We start from the raw sequence: 11,075 nt of genomic DNA, 5'->3' as shown, positions 1-11,075 counted from the left end.
TTCCTTGAGAAATTTCGACGTATATGCAAAGCTGTGGAATCGGATCAAAATTTACCCACTTCGATTCCAACTTGAGCGATTTTAGTAAGATATTTCATCTATATGCGGAAATTTTTTTAAATGCTTTATCTTCTAATAATTATTTTTTGTTATCAATTTTGTAATTGATAAAACTGTAAATTTTCCTAAAAAAATAAATAAATAAAGATAAAATTTTCTGGCCAACGTATAAAATTGTTAGTAATGAAAATAATAGCGATTTTCAACATATAAAATATGAAATAAATTTAAAAAATCACTAAAAATTGACATGCTACCCAATTTACTGAATTATTGGTAATAAATTAGTTATAAATAAATACCAAGTACATTCATAGTGTACATACTTATGTATGTGTATGAATTTCATTCATAAACAAATCAATTTAACAAAAAATGAGAATAAAAAATATTAGACAGAGGAAATCGTCCGTAAATACGTGAAATTCAACGAATTTATTTATAATGTCATTCAAATTTATGATTTTAATAAAGAAATTATTAAATTTTAATTTCTTAGATTTTATTTTACTTAAATAAAATTGTACTATTAAAATTTTAAACCAAAATACTACAAATTAAAGAAAATAATAATTAAAGGGAGTCGGAGTCGATTGATATTTTTTACGACTTCGATTCCGATTGAAATGCTTCGACTCGACGACTCCGACTCCGACTCCACAGCCCTGCTAATATGTAACAATTTGTTGACATAGTCTTTTTATGGTGTTTGTTAATTATACATTACCTTCAAATGTTTTACATTTATATGTATGTAAATACATACCTATGTATGTGTGCGTGTAATTACATCACAATATAATTTCATGAAAATCCCCAACTGTAAATGGTAATGCGTTCGAGATCGCAATTTCTTCTACTATTTTAGACCTTTTAAGAACTTCATAACAACATGATAAAATAAAATAATATTTCGAACATTAATATAACATCAAGTAATGGAAAAATATATGTATATGATTAAGCAGAAGTAGGACTATTATCATATAAAATCTGAATATGGCTTTTTACCATATCAAGTTGCAAATATTATAATCGTCATCCTGATACCAAAATTCTTGAAAATTGAAGCGAAAATCTTTGCTACAAATTTGCATATGGAATCATCTAATAGCACAACTTACATATTATATGTTTAACTCATATGAACACCATGATTTTACAAACTGATTCAGATTTATTAAAATTATTATACGAATATTTTATTGACATTCCTTATATTTCTCATTTACTTACTTATACATATGAAGATAAAGATATATTTAAAGTCGTCTATATATTTAAAGTGGTTGATATAAACTGTCAAAGAAGAATCATTTAAATAATTAATTGTTGAATGTAAAAGGGAGTAGTATAACGAAACAAAAAAGGATATTTTTCAATACGATTTATTTATCGTTCATAATGTACAAAACAAAGTTGCACATTAAATCAGGACTTCAAATTCCAAAAGACAAAACATTTGGAAAATCTAAGTCACCGAAAGTGCAAACAGTCAAAATGAAATTATTTACAAGACGCTTATTGGCTACAGGTGGTACATATAATACATAAATACATACATATTATACAAAAATAAATACATATTTAACATTAATGAGAATCTCAATAGTATTAAGGTCTAAGAAATACGGCGTGTATCGAGGTGATTGCGTTGTTTGGACCTTTTCAATGGACGAATTACCAATGGTGACCATAACCGTGTCCGTGGGCGGATCCAGCAGCAGCAGCGTGATAGGCGGCAGAATGGGCAGCCTTAGCATGAGCTACTTCAGGGGTGTCTACGACGCGACCGTCATGACCAAGAGGAGCAGCTGGACCAGCATAGTGTACTCCATGTCCAGCATAAGCTCCTTGACCGGCATAAGCGGCATGGGCACCGAGGATTCCGTAGGCGGGTCCAGCAACGATTCCGTGAGCGAGTCCTCCATGGGCGGCAGCTCCATGGGCAGCAGCGTTGAATGCGGCGAAGTGGGCGGCTTTAGCGTGGGCTACTTCAGGGGTGTCTACGACGCGTCCGTCATGGGCGAGGGGTGCGGCTGGTCCAGCATAGTGTCCGGCATATCCTCCATGTCCGGCATATCCACCAAGGCCTCCATAGCCACCAAGGCCTGCATAGCCTGCGGCGTAGATGCCATGGGCGCCAGCAACACCATAGTGTCCGTCGTATTGGCCATAGTCCTGGGACTCGGCGAGGCCTTCTCCCTTCCAGCTGCCGTCATCGTGAGATGCTGCGGCCAAGCCGACGATGCAAAGGATAGCGAACTGTAAATTTTAATTTTAATTTGTTAATTTTTACATATCACTACTTTTAAATTGAATATGAATGAATTTGACTTTGAGAAGATTCGAAATCATTGAGATCACCAATTGTATTTAATGCAAAAATTCAGAATTTAGAAGAGATCACTAGAGTTGAAAAACAAAATGGAAATCTTTAAGGTCTAAGTAAACACACAATGAAATATGAGGGTGTCGAATGGGGGTTGGTTCTCACCGAGAATTTCATTTTGACTGGTTGTGTAGCCTTTTCTGAACGGAAAACTGCTAATGCATTTTCTGGAGAGAACCTCATGTTATATAGTGGCGGTTGGCGAGTGGTCAATGGGAGGGGCGGTCATAGCCTTCTGCACATTGCAATACCAATACCACTCTGCTGCACCAACACATCCACTGACCGAACTACATATTGTACACGAAAATTACTTATCTATCCTTGAGTCTCTCTCTAAGTCTTAGGGCCAATTTCGTATTCGATTTTTTGTCGACAATCTCGTTAACATGCCTACACGCCGTACGGGCGTGGTGCAATGTGCCTGAAGAAATCTATCATTAATCAACTGCATATTCGGAAATACGTAAGTGCATATTGGAACCTTAAATTTATATTGATACTCTCAATATATGTTAAATGACCTTCAAATAACGAATATTAATAATTTTATGTAGTAATTTGTTAATCGCTTCAACTTCGTGTTGATTTATCTGTACCATAATTTTAAGTTGAATCTTATTGTACGTAGTAATATACATATAATACATATGTAGATATTCTATCGGATGGGCACTATAAACATATTTATCTTAATTTGTGTTAGTGAATTTAATTTCGAATGTTCTTTTGTATATCTTTCGATGTTTGCCAAACAGATTTTATCAATGTATGTATTGTACGTAGAAAGTAGTCAGAACATTAAAATACAACAAGTCATATTATCATAAATTTAATATCTAAAAAACCTGTATATTACGCAGGATAATATTTATAAATATACAAATACTAATTTATCTAGATTATAATGAATAATACACACGTAAAAAAAATATGTGAAAGTAACGGAAAAGATATGTATGTTGTGAGAAAAAATCAGCAATTCAAGGATATAATTAATAAAAAAAATTACATTTGAACTTTAAGCATTATAAAAGCACTTTGTATTATTTGGAAAAAAAATGTTTATAATATATTATATTATAATATGAACTCATTCATTTCCATATGTATGATCTAATATTATACTTTAATGTACACGAGTAGCTACCTAATAGGTATAATAAATTGTTAAGTATCGTAATTGCTGAAATATTTTAAGAGTATTGGGACTATTATGACTGTCAATCATTATCTCCGAATTAGGTACAGGTACGAATCGCCTACTTCAATAGTCCAATTGGAATGTTAAAGTTTAAAATGTTTTTGGTCATCAAATCTTTTAAATGTGGTATTTGGTAATAAAAAACTCAGTACTTTTAGAGTGCTTATTATTAAATCGTCAGTGTTGAAAACCTATTGGGCTTGAATCGAATTCACTTTCGATGGATTCTTCGCGGTCTGTGACGCACATAAATGTAGATCAACGATGATAATTAATCCATTGCGGTTATTGGCAAATGTGTTCATGTATTTGTAGTAAGTAGTTAGTGTTGTTCAATTGAGGCGTTTAACTTTCCGAAAATGCACGTAATCTAGTGCAGTGCACCTTTCGTTTGTTACAATTTTCATAATGCCAACATCCACCAGTTTAACCGGAATTCGTGTTTCGAGCCCATTATTATCGGCAACTGATTGCCGTCACTGCCGGAAAACCTATTTGCAAATGTACAATGATTATTTATTTTCATCCGAGCATGAAAATTTCTAATTTCATGCATCTGATAATAAAGTTGTTGAGATTAACTCATCTTCGGTTTTTATTATCTTTTTATTACATTAATTTATTTGGATGATTTTATACTCTTTTTGGATAATTACACAAGTAGCAACATTTAACAAAGTTCATGAAAGAGTACCGTCATCATTTCAATATAATCATACCGTATATATGTATGTACATAGGTACCTACATATGTACTTACATTATATTTCATATTTATAAATTATTTCATTTTTGCATAATAACTAATATACACATATTAAAAAAATAATTTAATAATAATTTAACTATTTTCAAATATGTATTTTCAAATGACATTCTACAAAATCTTCTCCATATACAACTTCTTCCTCGTTTGCTCAAAGCTCGTCGTGGTCATTGATGTCGTTTGGAATTTGATTATCCGTATCCACTCCTACCGGTTCTGTGCCAAGTTGAAGGCAGCGTTAACGGATGATCCGTCAATTCTTTGATTTGGTCTACATATACTTTTATATAGATACATACATACATATGTATATACATACATGTGATACATAAAAATTTAAATCAACTTTTCAGACTTTTTTGACAATTAGTTGTAATTAAGTAGTATATTACATGCAAATTCAATTTGTCCAAACATAAATCTACGTACTGGCAACTCGTATAAAACGTTTTTGAAGATACTTTATGTACCCGTCTATATTTTTTTCATATACAAATACCAATTTGTTTAGGGTGCTGCAGTACCTCAGTCCGCATGTATTATGTATGTACATATATTATAAATATGTACTATATAGACTTTAAATTATTATTCATTATGTATAGTCTATATATTATATAATATAAATTTATTGGTAAACGGATTATTCCGAAAAAAAATTATCTTGCGCACAATAATCGTTGCCACAAAAAACGCGAATACGTTAGTATCTGGCGCTCGAGTTCTTATTAGTACAATATATTTCACGTGGATATCTTTCGATTCATGAAGTTTTTGGGTGCCAGATGCTCAATGATCAAGATTTTAGTGACGCGCGTGAGATCGCTTTTTACGGAATAATCAGCAAACCATATTTACTACTGTGTTATTTAATACCTTAACTACCCAAAAATTACATAAATATATGTAAATTCTGTGTATATGTACATTTATAATTATAATATATTTTATTTGGAAATGTAATAATTTTAATGTATTTTTGGTATGATTTGTATTCGATAATAATGTTTGGATTGTGTTGGGATTGTGGAATTGAATAGATATTTGTTTATGTTTAAACCATTTATTTGATTTTGCTATGAGTTTGATGATTATATACAGTGCTCACATCGATGCGCTTACAAAGTACAAGATGGATCATTAAATATAATGAAAATAACATTAAAGAATTTGCTAGATATCACATCTCAACAAGGGTACGGCCGTTGATCGCATTTTTTCAGTGATTACCAATGATTTCCATGAGCACCATAATGATGTCCATGGGCACCAGCGGCGGCGGCATGGAAAGCGGCAGCATGGGCAGCCTTGGCGTGAGCTACTTCGGGGGTGTCTACAACACGACCGTCATGACCCAAAGGAGCGGCGGCGTAGTGGTGGGCAGCGGCGTAGTGTCCGGCGTAGACGGGGGCTACGATTCCGTGAGCGAGGACTCCGTGGTGGGCGAGAGCTCCATGGGCAGCAGCACCATGAGCGGCGTTGCTGTAGGCGGCATAGTGGGCGGCTTTAGCGTGAGCTACTTCGGCGGTGTCTACGACGTTACCGTCAGCGCCCAAAGGAGCGGCTGGACCAGCATAATGGGCATGAGCTCCATGAGCGTATCCACCGAGGTAAGCTCCGGCATGAACTGGGACGAGGGCTCCATGGGCAACGACGCCATGAGCGGCGACGAGTCCGTGGTGGGCACCACCATGGGCGGCTGCGTTGTAGGCGGCAAAGTGGGCGGCTTTAGCATGAGCTACTTCAGGGGTGTCTACGACGCGACCATCATGGGCCAAAGGAGCGGCTCCATGAGCGTAAGCGCCATGGGCATAACCATGCCCATATCCGTATCCGGGGTGGGCGGATGCGGCGGCAACACAAGCCAAAGCTACGATCTGTAATTATAAAATTTATTAGTTGCATATATAATTAATAATATAAAAAAGATCTTGTAATTATTCCTAGATGGAAAGCGACAATGTATAGGAGAGTTCAATGCACAATCAAGACAAAAACCCATCTGTTACTTAATTTTAATTTATGTATTGTAATAAAAAAATAATTTATTTTGTTTAATTAATCGTAATGTATAACTTTTTAACCAAGGGGCTCTATATATTTATGTAGATATTAATTTTAATCCTTTGATGCGTTAGTTGAAATGCGATCCTTCCACTTTAGTGGAGTTCACAAAATCGGAGATATATGACCATATGACTCACCAAGAAATTCATGGTTGGTTGTTTGTTAGGTGCGAGCCTTTTCTTCGACAGAAAACTGCTTCTGACCGTTCGTCGGAGGGCGCAGGCTTTATACAGACATGAAGTTGGACTCTGGGAGGGGCGCCGCCTCGGAGGAGGCTCACCGTTACAACCACTCGAACATGTGAAAATCCTTGAAAATTCACACGAAAAAAATACACGTACCTAGCAACACATTTTATTAGCGTTTAACACACTTCTACATAAATAAATTTAGATCTGTCTATAGACGCATTTTTTACGACCTTTTTTTGTGCTCGAATTTTCGCCCAGTATTTTAGCACGAATTTTCGATTTGATTAGACGGCAATTTCGACCGATTAAATTGTACGGTGATTTAAGGCTAACGCTTTTATCCGCTAGCAAAAAAACGATTATACTTTTTTTTTTTATTTAATGATTTATATAGACTGTAATATAAGGATTTTATGCTATTTCAAACAATAATAAAAAATGTACGAGCACTTTCAAATCAAGCTAATCGAAACTTGAATTGTTCCTAGAAACAATCTATTTCACTATGATTTTAAAGATTACTTGTTCATTTTTTTTTTAATTGCTTAATACGATATCATTAACGTCAAAACCGTTATATGTATATTATTATCATGATACGCCAATACCATGTATGCATGTATGTATATTCATATACATATATGTATGATCATAAATATCTCAACTTTAACATCGTTTTTTCCTTACACATTCTTAGGCATAAATTCAACAGTGAAAATGCGAGTAGTCAAATTCAATATTTGTCGGTACATTGGCACATACATACAAGTAATAATTATTTTTTTATTTCATTTTATTTTTTTCGAAATTTTAAAAGTAGCTATTTGATTTTTTTAATGATTATGTACAAACTATTTTTTTTTAATATTAACTACTATGAAATTTAACAACATTCAAATCCTTAATAAGAATTAAACGTAAAACAATTAAATAAATAAATAGAAAAAAAAACTATATAACAACTCATTTATTTAGAGTCGAATTGAACATGTTACTTTTATAATATACATAAATAAACGATTTCATTTAGTTTCATAATAGTTTCGTAGTAATTAAATAAATCATAATTTTATATTAAAATAAACCAATTAAATTTGAACATGATTTGATTGATATTCTTCACTAATTTAGAAAATAAAACTTGTAAAAGAATAAAAATCGAATACATGCAATAAAAAATTTGCTGTTTTTTTATAATTTACTGTTTTCTATTTACGAAGTATCAATATATGAAATATGGTGATCGTGAGAAAATTCGACCTCTAAATTGAGCATGTTTCATTGGTTTAAATTTGTATTCCAAATAATTAGTAAAATGTGCGTTTATAATAATTCTTAATTTTAATTACATAAACTAGTATGTAATTATGTACATACATACATACATATCATACGTTAATTAATTAAATTTATTCATTTAATATAATTAATGCAATGAACCTATCGATTTTATATACATATGTATGTAAGTACACGCATACTTTGAACTAGGTGTGTGTGTTTTTTCGGCATAAAATGTCCAACTCCGAATTCGACTCCATCATAAATTAACTTCGACTCTACGTAACTCCACAGCCTTGTCTCGCCTTGAACTATAGCAATTAATTCGTCAATTTGAAAAGTCGCAATTTAAACGCCTGCCCCTTAACCTTTACGGGTCAAAACTCAACAATCCATTTTGCATCTGTCATTATCGTTCAAAGCACTCATTATTCAGAGCATTCAACGTCATTCTATTCGTGCCTGCAAATGTGCATATACATACATATAAAATTTTAATTTAATCTTACATTTAGTGCACGGTCACGCTATGACCGACAAACCAAACTGTCGATACATCAATAAATATATTTTATTTTTAGAGAACAGGTCACTTTAACCCGATCGATTTCCGCGTCCTTGTAGGTCGGTACAGTGCCCGAAGTCGATAAAAACCTATATTTTTTTATATCGTTTTTTTTTTGCTTAACTGTGTGTAACTGTGCGATCACAGTCATGGCCAAGGCGGCTGCTTTATCAATCAGACCACATCAGACACTTTTACGGACAGCGGAAAATTTAACACATACATTTATACGCGGACAATGGTTGTTATTATTTTTTTACTATGTAGACAAACCAATCAACAATTTTAATGCCAGTTTTGTAGATAATTGTTCGGTGGATTTTATAAATATCACGATTTCTTACTTTGACTGGTTGCGCGCATAATTGAAGCGCATTCCTCGCAGTGCATAAAAGTCAATAATTCAACTGTAACAACGCTCACGTGCGAGATTATTGCAACAATGCGACTGGCTCTATTGGATTATCGAAGACAATCGTTTTATTTAATCACAATATTTGAAAGCGCATATGTATTATTGCTTCTAAATGGGAAAACGTTGGATTTATAGGACATAATTCAATATAAGGCAAGTATTCGACCACTGCTTGATATGAAACCAATTATATTCCGACGTAAATCCAATTTATTTATATTACTAAATACCTCATAAATAAATTTTATAATATTATAGTTACATCAACGCGATGTTTTCTTCATTACAATACACTACCTATGTACATACATATATGAGAGTCAAGTGTAACAAAATCATAGTCATAATGCGCTTCGCCTTTGCCGATTAGAATACCAATAATGAACTTGCAATCAAGTTCAAATCTTTATATAAACACCTGAAATTTTATTTTTAAGAGGGGGCTTTAATATGTAAATTGGCTCCCCCACTTTATCTCGTCTCCGAATATTTATCCATCGGATTATGATCAATGGACACTTCTCACTCTGACTTTTGTCTGATTGGACTTTTATTTAACCAATTACACACATTTAAACGATAACATTTTTCATTTTGTCTACTTTATATGGACATTGATTGAAAATGATCATTTGTATATAAAGGATTAATTATGTATAAATTGTAATACATAAAATGTTGATTAATTTGATGTGCGTACAATTCTTAGACTTTTTTAAAACTACGCTTTTTTAGATTTGAAAGCCATTGTAAATATATTTGGAATTAACTTTTATTGTCATCTACAAACATATGTGCACATTATACTAGCTTTAGATCGTCGATTTTAGAGAGTCTTAAGTCAATATTATGTATATATAAAATGTCTTATGAGCATTTATACGAATTATAAATGAATTTTTGTGCTTTTTTCCTATTATGTCGTACACTGACATTAAAATAAGATAATACTATACCAACAAAAAAATAAAATTGTAAAATAGAAAATGATCAGTAGAACAGTAGCAATTAAGATAGATAAGATGTATTGTGAACATAATTTATTAACGACAATCTGAACCCGGCATGCGTTGCAATACCAGAGTAAGGCATTCAATTCCCGTTCCCATTCCCGTTCCCCTTCCCGTTCCCGTTTCAAGTGGTGGTTGGAGCTCAGCTAACGTCTTTTAAACGCCGTGTCATCATAAACCAAGTGGTAACGTGGTTACCAACAAACACATTTCCTTGACTACACAATGGCGCTTCAAACTGTCGCGTCGGTTTTTTTATAGTAAGCTTCCCGAACATGCATACAATAAATCCTGCAAGTTCCATCGTAATCGGTTGAGTGGTTTAGGAGCCTATACAAGACAGACATTCTATTTTATATGTCCATATATAGATAAAAACCATTTAAAAATAAAATAAAATATACATGTAGATATGTATGTAACAGTGCAAGTGTTCACTCCGGTTCATGCATGAGCATATTAGTTTGGTCATAAACAAACTATTGGTTTTATTGTAATTGCCAACAGTCAAAAGCTATGTATTTTCAAATAGATTCGCCAGGTGTCGCATGAAACGTTTAGATGTTAAAACGTTTGAAAACTGCTATAGAAACCCCATTACAACATTGCTATAATTCCCGTTCCCGCTAATATTAAAAATATTTCCATCTAGGGTAAGCATATATATATGTACATTTGTATATACATAGAAAATGGGACAAACGATTGAGAGTACTTAACTTATGCCTAATAGTTTGTCCATATACAAACTAGTTCGTTTGAAAATTTGTTCTTTTGTGTCCACTAAAATTGGTCAGATTAGTTCGTGTATGAACCAACTAGTGTGTTCTTGAACGAACGAAATGTACACTGAGACTGTAATATATGTATAAATAAATAAGATAAAAAGCTAAATAAATTATTAGTGGGATTTAGAATTCGGCTGATTAAGGGCCACATCTTCCGCTGTATTTGGTTTCTCCTTTTCCTCCTTTAGGACAGTACCTTTCAGTGTACTGTCCTAAAAATTTAGCTTAGTCACCATTGCAAAAGATGTTAATTAATATTTTGTTTAATTGTATTATCATAATTTTATTTTAAGTATCTAAGCTTACAATATGTATTTTACATAAATATAAAATCAA

At 32.9% G+C, this 11,075-nt stretch overlaps 2 protein-coding genes across 2 annotated transcripts; both read right to left on the bottom strand.

The window, feature by feature from the left end:
- Positions 1-1,439: 1,439 nt before the first annotated feature.
- On the bottom strand, positions 1,440-2,608 carry LOC143913177 (uncharacterized). The gene is made up of 2 exons (XM_077432824.1): positions 2,558-2,608; positions 1,440-2,325 (listed from the first exon to the last, which is right to left on the bottom strand). Exons 1-2 carry the CDS (start codon positions 2,567-2,569, stop codon positions 1,741-1,743), a joined length of 597 nt encoding a protein of 198 aa, XP_077288950.1. The 5' UTR covers positions 2,570-2,608; the 3' UTR covers positions 1,440-1,740.
- Positions 2,609-5,471: 2,863 nt separating this feature from the next.
- LOC143913312 (uncharacterized) lies at positions 5,472-6,739 on the bottom strand. Its single transcript, XM_077433013.1, has 2 exons — positions 6,627-6,739; positions 5,472-6,299 (listed from the first exon to the last, which is right to left on the bottom strand). Exons 1-2 carry the CDS (start codon positions 6,636-6,638, stop codon positions 5,649-5,651), a joined length of 663 nt encoding a protein of 220 aa, XP_077289139.1. The 5' UTR covers positions 6,639-6,739; the 3' UTR covers positions 5,472-5,648.
- Positions 6,740-11,075: the final 4,336 nt, after the last annotated feature.

The sequence above is a fragment of the Arctopsyche grandis genome, chromosome 6 (genome assembly GCF_051622035.1).
Source record: "Arctopsyche grandis isolate Sample6627 chromosome 6, ASM5162203v2, whole genome shotgun sequence".
Classification (NCBI taxonomy): Eukaryota; Metazoa; Arthropoda; class Insecta; order Trichoptera; family Hydropsychidae; genus Arctopsyche; species Arctopsyche grandis.
The sequence above is the reverse complement of the archived record's forward strand: the minus strand, read 5'-3'. Positions and strand labels throughout refer to the sequence as shown.